This window comes from Oncorhynchus gorbuscha, linkage group LG12 (genome assembly GCF_021184085.1).
Source record: "Oncorhynchus gorbuscha isolate QuinsamMale2020 ecotype Even-year linkage group LG12, OgorEven_v1.0, whole genome shotgun sequence".
Classification (NCBI taxonomy): Eukaryota; Metazoa; Chordata; class Actinopteri; order Salmoniformes; family Salmonidae; genus Oncorhynchus; species Oncorhynchus gorbuscha.
In genome coordinates, this window is record NC_060184.1 from 27,961,771 (window position 1) to 27,981,207 (window position 19,437).

Below are 19,437 nucleotides of genomic sequence, written 5' to 3' on the forward strand. Positions count from 1 at the left end.
ACCCTGCCCCTCTATTTACTTACTAGCAGTCATTTTAGGTCAGGCATTCTGTAGTTTGTTTATATTCAATCTGCCACCGCTGCGTTCATATGCCTGGAGGTTTAGGAAGCTGACATCGCAGGATTAGATTTATGTAGGTCATCTATTATATCCCACTTATATCCCACTAAAACAGAGAGGGAATTTCTCCCTAACCAAGCTCTGTCACTTTAAAAAAATAATTGTTTCCCCTAAAGCAACTGTCACGCGAGTTGAAGTCGGAAGTTTAAATACACCTTAGCCAAATACATTTAAACTCAGTTTTTCACAATTCCTGACATTTAATCCTAGTAGAAAAATCCCTGTTTTAGGTCAGTTAGGATCACCAGTTTATTTTAAGAATGTGAAATGTTAGAATGATAGTAGAGAATTATTTATTTAAGCTTTTATTACTTTTATTACATTCCCAGTGGGTCAGAAGTTTACATACAATCAATTAGTATTTGGCAGCATTGCCTTTAAATTGTTTAACTTGGGTCAAACTTTTCGGGTAGCCTTCCACAAGCTTCCCACAATAAGTTGGGTGAATTGTGGCCCATTCCTCCTGTCAGAGCTGGTGTGACTGAGTCAGGTTTGTAGGGCTCCTTGCTCGCACGCTTTTTCAGTTCTGCCCACACATTTTCGATGGGATTGAGGTCAGGGCTTTGATGGCCACTCCAGTACTTGACTTTGTTGTCCTTAAGCCATTTTGCGGTTGGAGGGATGCTTTAGAAGTATGCTTGGGGTCATTGTCCATTTGGAAGACCCGTTTGCGACCAAGCTTCAACTTCCTGACTGATGTCTTGATGTTGCTTCAAAATATCCACATAATTTTCCTTCCTCATGAAGCCATCTACTTTGTGAAGTGCACCAGTCCCTCCTGCAGCAAAGCACCCCACAACATGATGCTGCCACCCCCGTGCTTCACGGTTGGGATGGTGTTCTTCGGCGATTGCCAAACAGTTCAGACCAGCCTTTCAGGTTATGTCGATATAGGACTCGTTTTACTGTGGATATAGATACTTTTGTACCTGTTTCCTCCAGCATCTTCACAAAGGTCCTTTGCTCTTGTTCGGGGATTGATTTGCACTTTTCGCACCAAAGTACGTTCATCTCTAGGAGACGCGTCTCCTTCCTGAGTGGTATGACGGCTGTGAGGTCCCATGGTGTTTATACTTGCGTACTATTGTTTGTACAGATGAACGTGGTACCTTCAGGCATTTGGAAATTGCTTGTGGAGGTCTACAATTTTTTTTCTGAGGTCTTGGCTGATTTCTTTTGATTTTCCCATGATGTCAAGCAAAGAGGCACTGAGTTTGAAGGTAGGCCTTGAAATACATCCACAGGTACACCTCCAATTGACTCAAATGATGTTGACTCAAACGATCAGAAGCTTCTAAAGAAATGACATCCTTACCTGGAACTTTCCAAGCTGTTTAAAGGCACAGTCAACTTAGTGTATGTAAACTTCTGACCCACTGGAATTGTGATACAGTGAATTATAAGTGAAATAATCTGTCTCTAAACAATTGTTGGAAAAATGACTTGTGTCATGCACAAAGTAGATGTCCTAACCGACTTGCCAAAACTATTGTTTGTTAACATGAAGTTTGTGGAGTGGTTGAAAAATGAGTTTTAATGACTCCAACCTAAGCGTATGTAAACCTCCGACTTCAACTGTATATAGGGCCTGTCGGTCTCATCGTTCAACACAAAGTCATTCCGTGGCATGACACTGAACCTCCGGGCAGGACAACTGTAGTGGAGCCTTGGGTCTCTTCCAGATGATAAGCCAACCACCGCTGGCTTACAGTCAATCTCTCAGCTACAACTGCAGGTTTAAGGTAAGACCAAGGCGCAGACAGTGTCGAAGTAACAATGTTTATTACTCAAACAGGGGCAGGCAAAAGGACAGGTCAAGGGCAGGGAGATGTCAAAATCCAGAAAGGTGGGGTAAAGGTACAGGACAGCAGGCAGGCTCAGGGTCAGGTCAGGCAGAGGTCAGTAATCCAGAAAGGTGAGGCAAAGGTACAGGACGGCAGGGTCAGGTCAGGCAGAGGTCAGTAATCCAGATAGGTAGGGTAAAGGTACAGGACGGCAGGCTCAGGGTCAGGTCAGGCAGAAGTTAGTAATCCAGATAGGTAGGGCAAAGGTACAGGACGGCAGGCAGGCAGGGTCAGGGCAGGCAGGAATGGTCAAAACCGGGAAACTAGGAAACAAGAACTATAGCAAAGACAGGAGCAAGGGGGAAAACGGTGGTAGGTTTGAACAAACAAAACGAACTTGCAACAGACAGAGAACACAGGTATAACTACACAGTGGATAATGGTGAAGATGGGCGACACCTGGAGGGGTTGGAGACGATCACAAAGACGGGTTGTAATTCAAGTTGAATTATGATGCACAGACTTGTCTTTCAATTGAATATGGTTATGCCTGCAGGGATGGCACAGACATGGTTTTTTTTCTACACCTGTTTTGAAGCGATCATGTTCTGTTTTGACTGAGTGAAGTTATAACACCTAGTAACGTTAAATGTCTGCCTGGCAGTCTGAATATAAATTAGAGTATTGACGCCTGGTAAATTCCCTGTAGTGACAGTTTTTTCCCCAGACATATTTCTATTATTGTATATGCAAGTCAACATGTTCTGCTGCGTCCCTCAGAAGTGAGACAGCCAGGCAGGGCGCGGTGTATGATATCTTTCAGATAAGATCCATCAGCTTCAGCAAGGCTGTGGTGAGGAGGAGAACCCCATGTTCTCTTTTTCCGCTCGCATCGTTTCACACAAAACAAGTTGAGGTCGCTTAAGTACTATTTTTACATGAAAACCAAGCGAGTCAGCATTTTCTCAATCCTGTCACATAGCCTACATAGCACAATCATCAGTAAAAATGCATTGTATGTCATCTAGCTGCCATGAACAGAAGAGAGAGGCCTTTGTGTCAGCACCAGCCACTCTCACACACGCCTACACTCATATAAAAAAAGGGTTCAAAAGGGTTCTTCAGCTGTCCCAATAGGAGAAGCCTTTTTGGTCCCAGGTAGAACCCTTTTGGGTTCCATGTAGAATGCTCTGTGCAAAGGGTTCTACATGGAACCCAAAAAGGTTCTACCTGGAACCAAAAATGCTTCTTCAATTTAAAGCACAAAAGGCTGGACAGGAGGACAGGCAGGCGATGACCTCAAGGGTCATTGAACCCAGCAGGTTGTCTTAACATACTGAAAATAACACTTCCTCCATCTGATTGAGACCAATTCAGCTTTATGAGCTGCCAATGTCTTAGGACGTAGTCACGCTTGGTCTGTTTGGACAGGGTGTCCAGATCTACATATCTTGCATTACTCATCTCATATGTACTGTATATACTGTATTTTATACCATCTATTGCATCTTGCCTATACCACTCTGTCATTGCTCATCCGTATATTGATATGTATATATTCCATTCCTTACTTATATTTGTGTATTAGGTAGTTGTGGAATTGTTAGATTACATGTTAGATATTGCTGCACTGTCGGAACTAGAAGCACAAGCATTTCGCCACACTTGCATTAACATCTGCTAACCATGTGTATGTGACCAATACCATTTGATTTGATCTGGGTTGTGAAGAGGTGGAGGGTAGTGGTGAACTTCAGATGCATCTGCTGAGGTAACGCTCTGTGACAGATCACTTTCAGAGAGTGAATTCCTGGATTCCACTAGCTCATTCCTCATGAGCGCTAACCAGCTAAAACAGTTCTGTTTACCTTCTGAGACCTCAGGCTCATGGTAACGGAGAGGTCATAACCCCTTATGTAACACACTCGCATGTGAGCACAAGTGCAAGCACGCACACGCATGTGCACACTCACATACACACTCACTCTCTACATCTCTACAACTCAAATGTTAGATCATTTGTTAAATTTCATTTTATAAGAAAGGAACAAGGGCTTAGTGTGGTTGAAGATGACCCAATTATTTTTGTTGTTGTATCTTATTAGCAATGTAGGTTGTTTAGTTGGATGTTGCGTTGAACTGTTCTGACCATAAAATTAAGTAGAAATCATGTAATATAATTGCATGCTTTTTAATGTGACTTCTCAGTAGTTAATGGGCATAATTACTGTAAATAAATCAAAAGGCTTGCAAAGGCAAAATGGGTTAAATGATCATATGATGTCACATGATCAACAATGGATCCATGTGACTTAATAGTCAAGAGGGACTTCCATTGTTCATCCATGGCTCCAGTCCATTCCACACATTGCATAACAATAACCTGTCGTCTCCTCTCTTTACCCAGGTGTGGACATCCTGAAGTTGGTGGCAGCTCAGATTGGCAGCCAGTGGATCGACATGTACCAGTCCCTGGCCAATGCCACAGAGCGTGAGGTGGCAGCCTTCTCCAATGGCTACCAGTCGGACCACGACCGGGCATACGCTGCCCTGCAACACTGGACCATCCGCGACGGGGACGCTAACCTGGCCAAGCTCATCAACGCCCTGCACCGCCACCGCCGCATCGATGTGGTGGAGAAGATACGGGGCGTCATGGAAGACAATCCTCAGGTATGCTCTACTACAGTACCTTGAATCTCTGGCATAAATAATATGTTATGTATCCCAGTGTACTCACCCATCTTGAATCACAGGTGGGCTCTTTGGACTAAATGACACTCCTCACTTATGAGTCTTCAGGCTCTCATATTATCTCATGAAATCTCCAGTGTACCAAGTCACTTCACATGCACACAAACATAGAAATCACATATGGGATGCCAACGTTAGTTTTAAAGAAGTCACAAGCGGGGTGGCCAACCCTCCTGCCTTAAGTGCCCTTTTGACTGTCCTGGTCCTGGCTTGGCCTCCTAGCGCTATAGAGGTCAGAGGGAACAGTGGATCGTTCATCGCCGTCCACTTTTTTCTTCTTCTCTTTCTCCCCTCTGTCAGATACATTTCATATTATCCCCATGTCCAGTGTCCTTATCTGCTCAAGGTTAGATTCTTACAGTTAAGGGCTTGTCATAGTCCTCTTAGGAAATATATTGAAACCCGTCAATATCTTACAGGCTGCCTTTTGTAATTATGCTTGTCATCACCACTTAATAATGTTGGTAATATATGGTGTGGTTTATCTCAATCCATGGTGGATGAGATGGCAGGTAATACATCATTTGGTGAGGGAGGGAATAGGAAAGCAGAAACACAGGAGTAGGGAGCATAGTGTGCTGGAGGCTCCTCCCTCGCTCGTCTCCCATGTTCCCTCAGTAAACATTTGGCCATTACTACAGGTTTTCTCCTTATTCCATTATATTAGCACCGGGTCATGTGGTGTAAGTGACGTGAGAGTAAAAAACCACCAGGAAATGATCATACATCCGTCATGTGCCTCATTGGTACCAGACAGAGTGTACTGTAGGTCTACACGTATGCTATTCCTCCTTAGAGAGCTATAAATTTCAACTGTGTGGTTCCATTGACATAAGACTTCCCCAGCCGTGTGAGTCATAAAGGAGGTCTGTGTGTGGTGATTCCGCCAGAGTGGGCTGGCTGTCTTATGTGTGGGAGGAATGGAGCCAAGGAAGGAGGGAGAGAGGGAGGAAAGTAGGGAGGGAGAGGATGCATTTTCCTGCTGCCACTACAGTCTTGTTTATTCATTAAGACACAGTTTGGAGCTAAGCTCCGTGACTGGGTTATTTTTACACAAACCACAGGTGGTGAGCCCCAAACATTGCTAATCTCACTGCCTCCCCAGTTGATACTCTCTCAAATCAAATCAAATTTATTTATATAGCCCTTCGTACATCAGCTGATATCTCAAAGTGCTGTACAGAAACCCAGCCTAAAACCCCAAACAGCAAGCAATGCAGGTGTAGAAGCACGGTGGCTTGGAAAAACTCCCTAGAAAGGCCAAAACCTAGGAAGAAACCTAGAGAGGAACCAGGCTATGTGGGGTGGCCAGTCCTCTTCTGGCTGTGCAAGGTAGAGATTATAACAGAACATGGCCAAGATGTTCAAATGTTCATAAATGACCAGCATGGTCGAATAATAATAAGGCAGAACATTTGACACTGGAGCAGCATCACGGCCAGGTGGACTGGGGACAGCAAGGAGTCATCATGTCAGGTAGTCCTGGGGCATGGTCCTAGGGCTCAGGTCCTCCGAGGGAGAGAAAGAAAGAGAGAAGGAGAGAATTAGAGAACGCATTCTTAGATTCACACAGGACGCTGAATAGGACAGGAGAAGTACTCCAGATATAACAAACTGACCCTAGCCCCCCCGACACATAATATATAATAATATATGCCATTTAGCAGACGCTTTTATCCAAAGCGACTTACAGTCATGTGTGCATACATTCTACGTATGGGTGGTCCCGGGGATCGAACCCACTACCCTGGCGTTACAAGCGCCATGCTCTACCAACTGAGCTACAGAAGGACCGTAAACTACTGCAGCATAAATACTGGAGGCTGAGACAGGAGGGGTCAGGAGACACTGTGGCCCCATCCAAGGACACCCCCGGATAGGGCAAAACAGGAAGGATATAACCCCACCCACTTTGCCAAAGCACAGCCCCCACACCACTAGAGGGATATCTTCAACCACCAACTTACCATCCTGAGACAAGGCTGAGTATAGCCCACAAAGATCTCCGCCATGGCACAACCCAAGGGGGGGGGCGCCAACCCAGACAGGATGACCACAACAGTAAATCAACCCACTCAGGTGACGCACACCTTCCAGGGACGGCATGAGAGAGCCCCAGTAAGCCAGTGACTCAGCCCCTGTAATAGGGTTAAAGGCAGAGAATCCCAGTGGAAAGAGGGGAACCGGACAGGCAGAGACAGCAAGGGCGGTTCGTTGCTCCAGAGCCTTTCCGTTCACCTTCCCACTCCTGGGCCAGACTACACTCAATCAAATGACCCACTGAAGAGATGAGTCTTCAGTAAAGACTTAAAGGTTGAGACCGAGTTTGCGTCTCTGACATGGGTAGGCAGACCGTTCCATAAAAATGGAGCTCTATAGGAGAAAGCCCTGCCTCCAGCTGTTTGCTTAGAAATTCTAGGGACAATTAGGAGGCCTGCGTCTTGTGATCGTAGCGTACGTGTAGGTATGTACGGCAGGACCAAATCAGAGAGATAGGTAGGAGCAAGCCCATGTAATGCTTTGTAGGTTAGCAGTAAAACCTTGAAATTAGCCCTTGCTTTGACAGGAAGCCAGTGTAGAGAGGCTAGCACTGGAGTAATATGATCAAATTTTTTGGTTCTAGTCAGGATTCTAGCAGCCGTATTTAGCACTAACTGAAGTTTATTTAGTGCTTTATCCGGGTAGCCGGAAAGTAGAGCATTGCAATAGTCTAACCTAGAAGTGACAAAAGCATGGATTAATTTTTCTGCATCATTTTTGGATCATTTTCCTAGCACCCCTCCAGCTAGGATGGAGTCCGTCACTCCTCAGCAGGTCAGGCTTGGTCCTGTTTGTGGGTGAGTCCCAGAAAGAGGGCCAATTATCTACAAATTCTATCTTTTGGGAGGGGCAGAAAACAGTTTTCAACCAGCAATTGAGTTGTGAGACTCTGCTGTAGAGCTCATCACTCCCCCTAACTGGGAGGGGGGCCAGAGACAATTACTCGATGCCGACACATCTTTCTAGCTGATTTACACGCAGAAGCTATGTTGCGCTTGGTGATCTCTGACTGTTTCATCCTAACATCGTTGGTGCTGACGTGGATAACAATATCTCTATACTCTCTACACTCGTCAGTTTTAGCTTTAGCCAGCACCATCTTCAGATTAGCCTTAACGTCGGTAGCCCTGCCCCCTGGTAAACAGTGTATGATCGCTGGATGATTAGTTTTAAGTATAATACTGCGGGTAATGGAGTCGCCAATGACTAGGGTTTTCAATTTGTCAGAGCTAATGGCGGGAAGCTTCGGCGTTTCAGACCCCGTAATGCGAGGAGTAGAGACCAGAGAAGACTCGGCCTCTGACTCCGACTTGCTGCTTAATGGGGAAAACCGGTTGAAAGTTTCTGGCGGCTGAATGAGCGACACCGGTTGAGTGTTCCTACAGCATTTCCTTCCAGAAGCCATGAGAAAGTTGTCCGGCTGCGGGGACTGTGCCAGGGGATTTATACTACTATCTGTACTTACTGGTGGCACAGACGCTGTTTCATCCTTTCCTACACTGAAATTACCCTTGCCTAACGATTGCGTCTGAAGCTGGGCTTGTAGCACAGCTATCCTCGCCGTAAGGCGAGTACAGTGACTGCAATTAGAAGGCATCATGTTAATGTTACTACTTAGCTTCGGCTGTTGGAGGTCCTGACGAATCGTGTCCAGATAAAGCGTCCGGAGTGAAAAAGTTGAGGGAAAAAAACAAAAATATAAACGGTAATTAAAAAGTAAAAAACGTAAAGTTGTCAGGTAGCAAAATAGGTTGGCAACAAAATGCACAGCAACTCGAAAACAAGTCTGAAAGTTGTGACTCTCTCATTCCAATAGAGTGATTTCATCATAGCTGTAAGGCAAGGAGCCTGAAGAGGAAAGGACAGAGGCTGATCCAGGTTGTGTGTGTGTCAGCACGTACATGTAATACTGCATTTAAAAAATAAAAATAAAACATTTATTTCACCTTTATTTAACCAGGTAAGCTAGTTGAGAACAAGTTCTCATTTACAACTGCGACCTGGCCAAGATGAAGCAAAGCAGTGTGACAGAAACAACACAGAGTTAAACATGGAATAAACAACCATACAGTCAATAACACAATAGAAACAAGACGAAAGTCTATATGCAAATGGCATGAGGAGGTAAGGCAATAAATAGGCCATAGTATCAAAGTAATTACAATTTAGCAGATTAACACTGGAGTGATAGATGAGCAGATGATGATGAGCAGATGATGGGGTGTAAGTCGTGATACTGGTGTGCAAAAGAGCAGCAAAGTAAATAAAAACAATATGGGGATGAGGTAGGTAGATTGGGTGGGCTATTTACAGATGGAATATGTACAGCTGCAGCGATCAGTTAGCTGCTCAGATATCTGATTTTTAAAGTTAGTGAGGGAAAGGTGCGTCTCCAGCTTCAGTGATTTTTGCAATTTGTTCCAGTCACTGGCAGCAGAGAACTGGAAGGAAAGGTGGCCAAAGGAGTTGTTGGCTTTGGGGATGACCAGTGAGATATACCTACTGGAGCGCATGCTACGGGTGGGAGTTGTCATCGTGATCAGTGAGCTGAGATAAGGCAGAGCTTTACCTAGCATAGACTTATAGATGACCTGGAGCCAGTGGGTCTGGCAACGAATATGTAGCGAGAGCCAGCCGACTAGAGCATACAGGTCGCAGTGGTGTGTGGTATATAAGGCGTTTTGGTAACAAAACTGATGGCACTGTGATAGACTGCATCCAATTTGCTGAGTGGAGTATTGGAAGCTATTTTGTAGATGACATCGCCGAAGTCTAGTCAGTTTTACTAGGGTAAGTTTGTCGGCATGAGTGAAGGAGGCTTTGTTGCGAATTAGAAAGCCCATTCTAGATTTGATTTTGGATTGGAGGTGTTTGATATGAGTCTGGAAGGAGAGTGTACAGTCTAGCCAGAAAACTAGGTAATTGTAGTTGTCCACGTATTCTAGGTCAGACCGTCCAGAGTAGTGATGCTAGTTGGACGGGCGGGTGCGGGCAGCAAATGGTTGAAGAGCATGCATTTGGTTTTACCAGCTTTTAAGAGCAGTTGGAGGCCACGGAAGGAGTGTTGTATGGCATTGAAGCTCGTTTGGATTTTAGTTAACACAGTGTCCAAAGAAGGGCCAGATGTATACATAATGGTGTCGTCTGCATAGACGTGGATCAGGGAATCACCTGCAGCAAGAGTGACGTCGTTGATGTATACAGAGAAAAGAGTCGGCCCGAGAATTGAACCCTGTGGTACCCCTATAGACTGCCAGAGGTCCGGACAACAGGCTCTCCGATTTGACACACTGAACTCTGTCTGAGAAGTAGTTGGTGAATCTGGCGAGGCAGTCATTTGAGAAACCAAGGCTATTGAGTCTGCCGATAAGAATACGGTGATTGACAGTGTCGAAAGCCTTGGCCAGGTCAATGAAGACTGCTGCACAGTACTGTCTTTTATCAATGGCGGTTATGATATCGTTTAGTACCTTGAGCTTGACTGAGGTGCACCCATGACCAGCTCGGAAACCGGATTGTGGAGAAGGTACGGTGGGATTCGAAATGGTCAGTGATCTGTTTCTTAACTTGGCTTTCAAAGTCTTTAGAAAGGCAGGGCAGGATGGATATAGGTCTATAACAGTTTGTTTCTAGTGTGTCACCCCCTTTGAAGAGGGGGATGACCGCAGCAGCTTTCCAATCTTTAGGGATCTCAGACAATACGAAAGAGAGGTTGAACAGACTGGTAATAGGGTTTGCAACAATGGCGGCAGATAATTTTAGAAAGAGAGGGTCCAGATTGTCTAGCACAGCTGATTTGTACGGGTCCAGGTTTTGCAGCTCTTTCAGAACATGCAGCTCTTGCATGTGTCAGCGTGTGTTGGTATGAGTGTGGAGCATGATGTCCTCATGTTTCAGTTTACAGATGACCCACTCCTCCAAGTCATGGTCCCAGGGAGAGGTGAGCCATAGCTGCTGAGTGAGTCTCTCCTCCAGCCCTCTGTCTCAGCTGGTTACAGCCTGACTGATGTCACTGCATTGTTAGTGTTAAATGAGGCAACCACTCACGCTGAAGGGCCTTGGCACAATGTATCACTACACACCAGGACACAGAGATCATTTTACTGATAATGCCACTGAAAAAACAGTTTTGCCCAACCATATGTTCAAAATACCAAATAATGTGTTTTTTCTTTCCACTGTCTGTTTCATTGCCGCTGATAAGGTCTAGGGCACGTGTTACAATTATTTAGACAGCAAGGAATCTGACTTACAGTACATGTACTTGTTGTGATTTCAAAAGAGCCGGCAGACAAAACACCCTCCTCGCAACCACAGCTAGAAGTGAAATGAGAACCAATCTGCTGAAGTTGGAGCATCAATCTTCTCAGCATGTTATGTTGCAGTAGGATATGTGTTTTCTATGGGAGGTGTTTCTGGGGCTGTTTCCCTCTTTCCTCTGTGCCCCAGATAGACACGTTTAAACCTGCTATAAAAGCACTGTCATCTGAATGAGGCATATAGACACAGAGATGAAACAAACGTTGGCTCTCTGTGGCATGGAAGACCTCAGGTCAACTTCCCATAAACTGCTTTAACAGAATGAGTTTAGAGTTTTATTAGTCGTAAGTACAGGATACATATGGTATATACTTTCCAACGAAATGCTTATTTGCAGGTTCCTTCTCGACAATGCAACGTGTGTCTGTGGGGATGATTGTATGTCTGTGTGCGTGCGTGAATGAGTGTATGTGTGCTAAGGTGCAGAGAGTCAGTCCAGTTCAAGTGTTCAGCAGTCTGATGGCTTGTAGATTGAAACTGTCTCTGAGCCTGTTGGTGTCAGACCTCGTGCTCCAATACGTCTGCCCGATGGTAAGGGAGTGAACAGCTCGTGACTGGGGTGTGTGGGACCCTTGATGATGCTGCGGGACTTCCTCAGGCACTGTTTCGAGTAGATGTCCTGGATGGATAGGAGCTCAGTCCCAGTGATGTACTGGACCATCTTCACCACCTGCTGGAGTGCCTTGCGGTCGCAGATAGATTGAGTAATTCCTGTACCAGGCCATGATGCAACTAGTTAGGACGCTTTCAGTGATGTAGTAGTATTTGGAGAGGACCCAGGGTAGCATGCCTAATTTCTTCATCCGCCTTAGAAAGTAGAGGCGCTGTTGCACCCCCTTGACAAGGTTGGTGGTGCTGGTCCATGCCAAGTCCTCAGTGACGGCGAGGAACTAAAAACTACTGACTCTATCTACTGCAGTCCCGTTGATGTGTATCGGGACATGTTCCCTCCTCTGCTTCCTGAAGTCAACATTCAACTCCTTTGTTTTGCTGACGTTGAGGGAGAGGTGGTTGTACTGGCACCACAATGCCAGTTCACATACCTCCTCCCTTATAGGCTGACTTGTCCTTGGTAGTTATCAGGCCTACAACCGTGGTGTCATCAGCACACCTGATGATGGAGTTGATGTCGTGCAAAGGCACACAGTCGTGGATGAACAGGGAGTACAGCAGAGGACTCAGGACACACCCCTGGGGGGCCCCTTTGTTAAGAGTCAGAGTGAAGTATTGTTGCCAATCATCACAGCCTGTGGTCTAGTCTTCAGGAAGTCCAGGATCCAGTTGCAGAGGGTGGTGTCCAGATCCCAGGACCCTGAGTTTGGTGTTGAGCTTGGAAGGAACAATATCGTTGAATGATGAACTTTATCCAATGAACAGCATTCTCACATAGGGGTTCCTCTTGTCCAGAAGTGTTAGGACTGTGTGAATAGCAATATAAATTGTTTAGTGCTTCGTTGGTTGTTGGGTTTATCCCCAGTTGGGACAAAGGTCCCTACTACTTTGAACACCAGAAAGACAGTGTGGTTTCTCTCAATAGCATCTATCTGACTAATTGGTTTCAGGACAGCCAGTAAATATGTTATGTGAGCAGAGGGAGGAGGAGGAGAAGTAGGAGGAAACCCCTTCATCACTTCTGTTGGGGAAGATGTTAAGTGTCAGCTGTAACATCAGTGATTGCAGTGTCCCATGGCTTCTGTCTATGACAGAGGCAGAGATAAGAGATGCCTTTTTTATATTGTTATTTTATTTCACCTTTATTTAACCAAGTAAGCCAGTTGAAAACAAGTTCTCATTTACAACTGGGACCTGGCCAAGATAAATCAAAGCAGTGCAACAAAACCAACAACAGAGTTATACCTAAACAAACGTACAGTCAATAACACAATAGAGACAAATGTATGTACAGTGTGTGCAAATGTAGAAGAGTAGGGAGGTAGGCAATAAATATGCCATAGAGGCAAAATAATTACAATTAAGCATTAACACTATAGTGATAGATGTGCAGATGATGATGTGCAAGTAGAGATACTGGGATGCAAAAGAGCAAGAAGATAAATAACAATATGGGGATGAGGTAGTTGGGTGTGCTATTTACAGATTGGCTGTGTACAGGTACAGTGATCGGTAACTGCTCTGACAGCTAATGCTTGAAGTTAGAGAGGGGGATATAAGTCTGCAGCTTCAGTGATTTTTGCAGTTCATTCCAGTCATTGGCAGCAGAAAACTGAAAGGAAGGCAGCCAAAAGGAAGTGTTGGCTTTGGGGATGACCAGTGAAATATACCTGCTGGAGCACGTGTTGCTATGGTGCTACGGGGCTTTACCTAATATAGACTTATAGATGACCTGGTTCCAGTGGGTTTGGTGACAAATATGTAGCGAGGGCCAGCCAACGAGTGCATACAGGTCGCAGCGGTGGGTAGTATATGGGGCTTGTTGACAAAATGGATGGCACTGTGATAGACTACATCCAGTTTGCCGAGTAGAGTGTTGGAGGCTATTTTGTAAATTACATCGCCGAAGTTAAGGATCGGCAGGATGGTTAGTTTTATGAGGGTATGTTTGGCAGCATGAGTGAAGGAGGCTTTGTTGCGAAATAGGAAGCCGATTCTAGATTTAATTTTGGATTGGAGATGCTTAATGTGAGTCTGGAAGGAGAGATTTCAGTCTAACATGACACCTACAGTGGGGCAAAAAAGTATTTAGTCAGCCACCAATTGTGCAGGTTCTCCCACTTAAAAAGATGAGAGGCCTGTAATTTTCATCATAGGTACACTTCAACTATGACGGACAAAATGAGAACAAAAATTCCAGAAAATCACATTGTATGATTTTTTATGAATTTATTTGCAAATTATGGTGGAAAATAAGTATTTGGTCAATAACAACAGTTTATCTCAATACTTTGTTATATACCCTTTGTTGGCAATGACAGAGGTCAAACGTTTTCTGTAAGTCTTCGCAAGGTTTTCACGCACTGTTGCTGGTATTTTGGCCCATTCCTCCATGCAGATCTGCTCTAAAGCAGTGATGTTTTGGGGCTGTTGCTGGGCAACACGGACTTTCAACTCCCTCCAAAGATTTTCTATGGGGTTGAGATCTGGAGACTGGCTAGGCCACTCCAGGACCTTGAAATGCTTCTTACGAAGTCACTCCTTCGTTGCCCGTGCGGTGTGTTTGGAATCCTTGTCATGCTGAAAGACCCAGCCACGTTTAATCTTCAATGCCCTTGCTGATGGAAGGAGGTTTTCACTCAAAATCTCACGATACATTGCCCCATTCATTCTTTCCTTTACACGGATCAGTCGTCCTGGTCCCTTTGCAGAAAAACAGCCCCAAAGCATGATGTTTCCACCCCCATGCTTCACAGTAGGTATGGTGTACTTTGGATGCAACTCAGCATTCTTTGTCCTCCAAACACGACTAGTTGAGTTTTTACCAAAAAGTTATATTTTGGTTTCCTCTGACCATTCGATATTCTCCCAATCTTCTTCTGGATCATCCAAATGCTCTCTAGCAAACTTCAGATGGGCCTCGACATGTACTGGCTTAAGCAGGGGGACACATCTGGCACTGCAGGATTTGAGTCCCTGGTGGCGTAGTGTGTTACTGATGGTAGGCTTTGTTACTTTAGTCCCTGCTCTCTGCAGGTCATTCACTAGGTCCCTCCATGTGGTTCTGGGATTTTTGCTCACCGTTCTTGTGATCATTTTGACCCCACGAGGTGAGATCTTGCGTGGAGCCCCAGATCGAGGGAGATTATCAGTGGTCTTGTATGTCTTCCATTTCCTAATAATTGCTCCCACAGTTGATTTCTTCAAACCAAGCTGCTTACCTATTGCAGATTCAGTCTTCCCAGCCTGGTGCAGGTATACAATTTTGTTTCTGGTTTCCTTTGACAGCTCTTTGGTCTTGGCCATAGTGGAGTTTGGAGTGTGACTGTTTGAGGTTGTGGACAGGTGTCTTTTATATTGATAACAAGTTCACACAGGTGCCATTAATACAGGTAACGAGTGGAGGACAGAGGTGCCTCTTAAAGAAGAAGTTACAGGTCTGTCAGAGCCAGATATCTTGCTTGTTTGTCGGTGACCAAATATTTATTTTCCACCATAATTTGCAAATAAATTCATAAAAAATCCTACAATGTGATTTTCTGGAGAAAAAAATTATCATTTTGTCTGTCAGTTGAAGTGTACCTATGATGAAAATTACAGGCCTCTCTCATCTTTTTAAGTGGGAGAACTTGCACAATTGGTGTCTGAGTAAATATTTTTTTGCCCCACTGTATGTATTTGTAATTGTCCACATATTCTAAGTCAGAACCGTCCAGAATAGTGATGCTAGTCAGGCAGGTGGGCGGGTTCAGGCAGCAATCGGTTGAAGAGCGTGGATTTAGTTTTACTAGCATTTAAAAGCAGTTGGAGGCCACGGAAGGAGTGTTTTATGGCATTGAAGCTCGTTTGTGGGTTTGTTAACACAGTGTCCAAAGAAGGGCCAGATGTATACAGAATGGTGTTGTCTGCATAGAGGTGGATCAGAGAATCACCAACAGCAAGAACGAAATCATTGATATATACATTGAAAAGATCTGCCCTAAAATTGAACCTTGTGACACAGCTGTAGAGACTGCCAGAGGGCCGTACAACAGGCCCTCTGATTTGACACACTGAACTCTGTCAGAGAAGTTGTTGGTGAACCAGGCGAGGCAGTAATTTAAGAAACCAAGGCTATTGAGTCTGCCGATAAGAATGCAGTGATTGACAGTCGAAAGCCTTGGCCAGGTCGATGAGGAACGGCTGCACAGTACTGTCTTTTATCGATGGCGGCTGTGATATTGCTTAGGACCTTGAGCGTGACTGAGTTGCACCCATGACCAGCTCGGAAACCAGATTGCATAGTGGAGAAGGTACGGTTGGATTCGAAATGGTCGGTGATCTGTTTGTTAACTTGGCGAAGATTTTTAGAAAGGCAGGGCAGGATGGATATAGGTCTATAACAGTTTGGGTCAAGAGTCAAGACCCTTTGAAGAGGGGGATGACCGTGGCAGCTTTCCAATCTTTGGGGACCTCAGACAATACGAAAGAGAGGTTGAACAGGCTGGTAATAGGGATTGCAACAAATAAACAACACACCCAGTGTCCTACATAACCAAAGTGATGCTAGGTTGTCTCAGTATTAGCACTTATGTCTTGAAACCGCAACATTTGAAGATTCACTTCAATGGTAAAGGCTCTCTTTACTCACAATCTCTTACGACATTGCAGTTTTTTCAGAGCCTACTGTATTTTTCTGCTGAATAGGGTTTATGAATAGACATGCAACACATCTCTCCACAATTCGTAATTACTCACTTGGATTATTCACAGCCACTCTGCAGGGAATGATTATTAAGCAGATTCACTAAAGTGTTGTTTTTGATCTAATTAAAACGTAGATGTTCTCTGTGTCTCTGATGCCTCAGTAGTTCCTCCCTACACAGAGCATGACCCTCTAGTGTGTTTATTGTGTGTTTGAGTGTGTGTATGTGTGTGCGTGCATGCACCTGTATGTTGGTGTGATGAATGTCACTGTCCCTAACCTGGGATTTTATCAGGGCTAAGTGGTTCTGTGTTACATGCTATGTCAGTGACTCGGCCAGATCACACTCTCTCATCTAATGACTCAGTCACTGGCTACTAACTGACAACTCAGAGAAGCTTCTGGAACAGTGACACCATTTCCCCTGTTTTCTCCTAACTCTCCATGATGCGTCTTTTCTTTGTAGCCTCTAGGGGTTTCTCTTGAGGGTTAGTTGGTAGGTTTTGTAACATTTGTTTGTAACATAATTTCGCTGTTCTCTGTGGGAGGCGGGAGGGACCAGTGCTCTTATCACAGTAGATGTGTGTCATCCATCACCTAGTGCACAGACTAACTTGTTATTGAATAGGGGAGATAGCAGGGGCTGCATATGGGTCATACATACACACAGATGTACAGTAAGGGAAGTCTGTCTGATGCCACATCGAGCTGTTTTATATCAGATTTTATGTTAGCATCAGAAGTTTTCCACTGCGTTCCTGTGAAGCCATATTGAACTGTGTTTTATTGGATTTTTAACACTGACTGTATTCCATTGCATTTCCATCACCTGTATGAAACGCCCTCTACCATGTCCTTTGTGCTTCACATCACAGAGCAAAGCCGTTCTTTCTACAGTACCGAATACAAATATTATTCTACCATGAGCTCATCCGGTCTGGTCACAACCAGTTCACACCATTACCATACCAAATAAGACTGTTATTTATGTCTTCCCTGTGCCCCAGGGCAGACACAGTGGTGTACTATGCCTGTTAGTGTGTGACTGGGCACATGTGGTCCGTGGGCAGTACATTCCGGTCTGTGCAAGTCCACAGAATCCCTTTCAGCCAGCCTGGTTGTGTACGCTCCCTGAGGCAAGGAAGAGAGAGGCGCGCGAGTGTGGGTGGTCTGGGGGCTGGGAGGTTGGCCCCGCTGTGTCACTCGACCCGGGCTGCATGGGGCTGGGGCTTGGCACACAGGAGCTCCCTGTCCTGTCCCTGTGCTCTGTCCGGACACCAGAGTGACTCAGGACACTGCTTTCTCAGCCATTGTTTCCCGACAGTGACTCTGACCCGCTCTTTCTCTCTGTCTCTCTCTCGCTCCCCCCCCCTCTCTCTATATATCTCTCTTCCTCCTTTCTCTCTCTCTGCAGTTTGATCTGAACCAGCTGATGACCGCTGTGAATGTAACCCCGAGCCACAGTCCTGTCCACAAGCCTTTGGATTCTCCTAGGATGCTGGTGGAGCAGTCTCCTGTGCACCGGATCAAGGGTTTCTTCCCCGATGAATCAGAGCCCCTTCTCCGCTGTGACTCCACCTCCAGCAAAGACTCCGCCCTCAGCAGGACCGGCTCGTTCATTACCAAAGGTGAGCACATATGACGCAGTCCTGTTTCAGGAACTATGCTAGACAACGTCTCTTACAGAGGTGATGTATTTGCGTTTACTGCCCCCTTCTGGTTACCAATTGCACCTGATTCTATACTCCATTATAGGAAGTCATCAACTATGAAAACTTGGGCCTCCTGGGTGGTGCAGTGGTTAAGGGTGCTGTACTGTGCCATCAGAGTCCCTGGGTTCGTGCCCAGGCTCTGTCGTAACCGGCCGCGACCGGGAGGTCCGTGGGGCGACGCACAATTGGCCTAGCGTCGTCCGGGTTAGGGAGGGCGTGGTCGGTAGGGATGTCCTTGTCTCATTGTGCACCAGTGACTCCTGTGGCGGGCCGGGCGCAGTGCGCACTAACCAAGGTTGCCAGATGCACGGTGTAGCCTCCGACACATTGGTGCGGCTGGCTTCCGGGTTGGATGCGCGCTGTGTTAACTTCTTGCGTCGAGCCATCCCGGATCCGGTATCGTGACTACAGCCTCAAGCTCATGGCCATAACGCAACGTTAACTATTCATGAAAATCGCAAATGAAATTAAATGAATCTATTTGCTCTCAAGCTTATTAGCCTTTTGTTAACAACACTGTCATCTCAGATTTTCAAAATATGCTTCTCGACCATTGCAAAACAAGCATTTGTGTAACAGTATTGATGGCTAACGTAGCATTTAGCGTAGCATTTAGCATTAGCATTCAGCATGTAACATTTTCCACAAAAACCATAAAAGCATTCAAATAAAATAATTTACCTTTGAAGAACTTCAGATGTTTTCAATGAGGAGACTCTCAGATAGCAAATGTTCAGTTTTTCCTGAAAGATTATTTGTTTAGGACAAATTGCTCCATTTTCTGCGTCACGTTTAACTACGAAAAAAAACCTGTATCCAGGATTGTGTAAATCTATCAGCAAGCTCATTAGCATAACACAACGTTAACTATTCATGAAAATCGCAAATGAAATGAAATTAATCTATTTGCTCTCAAGCTTATTAGCCTTTTGTTAACAACACTGTCATCTCAGATTTTCAAAATATGCTTCTCAACCATTGCAAAACAAGCATTTGTGTAACAGTATTGATGGCTAACGTACCATTTAGCATTAACATTCAGCATGCAACATTTTCCACAAAAACCATAAAAGCATTCAAATAAAATAATTTACCTTTGAAGAACTTCAGATGTTTTCAATGAGAAGACTCTGTTAGTCTTAAATTAACTCCATAATATCGACAGAAACATGGTAAACGATGTTTAGAATCAATCCTCAAGATGTTTTTCACATATCTATCGACGATAAAATCCATCGTGGCAGTTTACTTTCAATTCTGAAGAAATGGAACGCACATGGACCTACAGATTACGCACACAGGACACCTGTCATGTTTTGTCTTATATTGTCTTGTCATTTTGCTTTTCCTTCTGTTCGTTTTCCCCCTGCTGGTCTTTTTAGGTTCGTTCCCCTTTTTCTCTCTCCCTTCC

At 44.9% G+C, this 19,437-nt stretch overlaps 1 protein-coding gene across 1 annotated transcript in view; it reads left to right on the top strand.

The window, feature by feature from the left end:
• tnfrsf21 (tumor necrosis factor receptor superfamily, member 21) overlaps positions 1–19,437 on the top strand; it is a 53,058-nt gene that overhangs the window by 24,465 nt on the left and 9,156 nt on the right. Inside the window, exons 4-5 of the mRNA XM_046291697.1 lie at positions 4,312–4,577; positions 17,729–17,942. Coding sequence (XP_046147653.1) covers positions 4,312–4,577; positions 17,729–17,942 — 480 coding nt within the window. The remainder of the gene's footprint in view (positions 1–4,311; positions 4,578–17,728; positions 17,943–19,437) is intronic.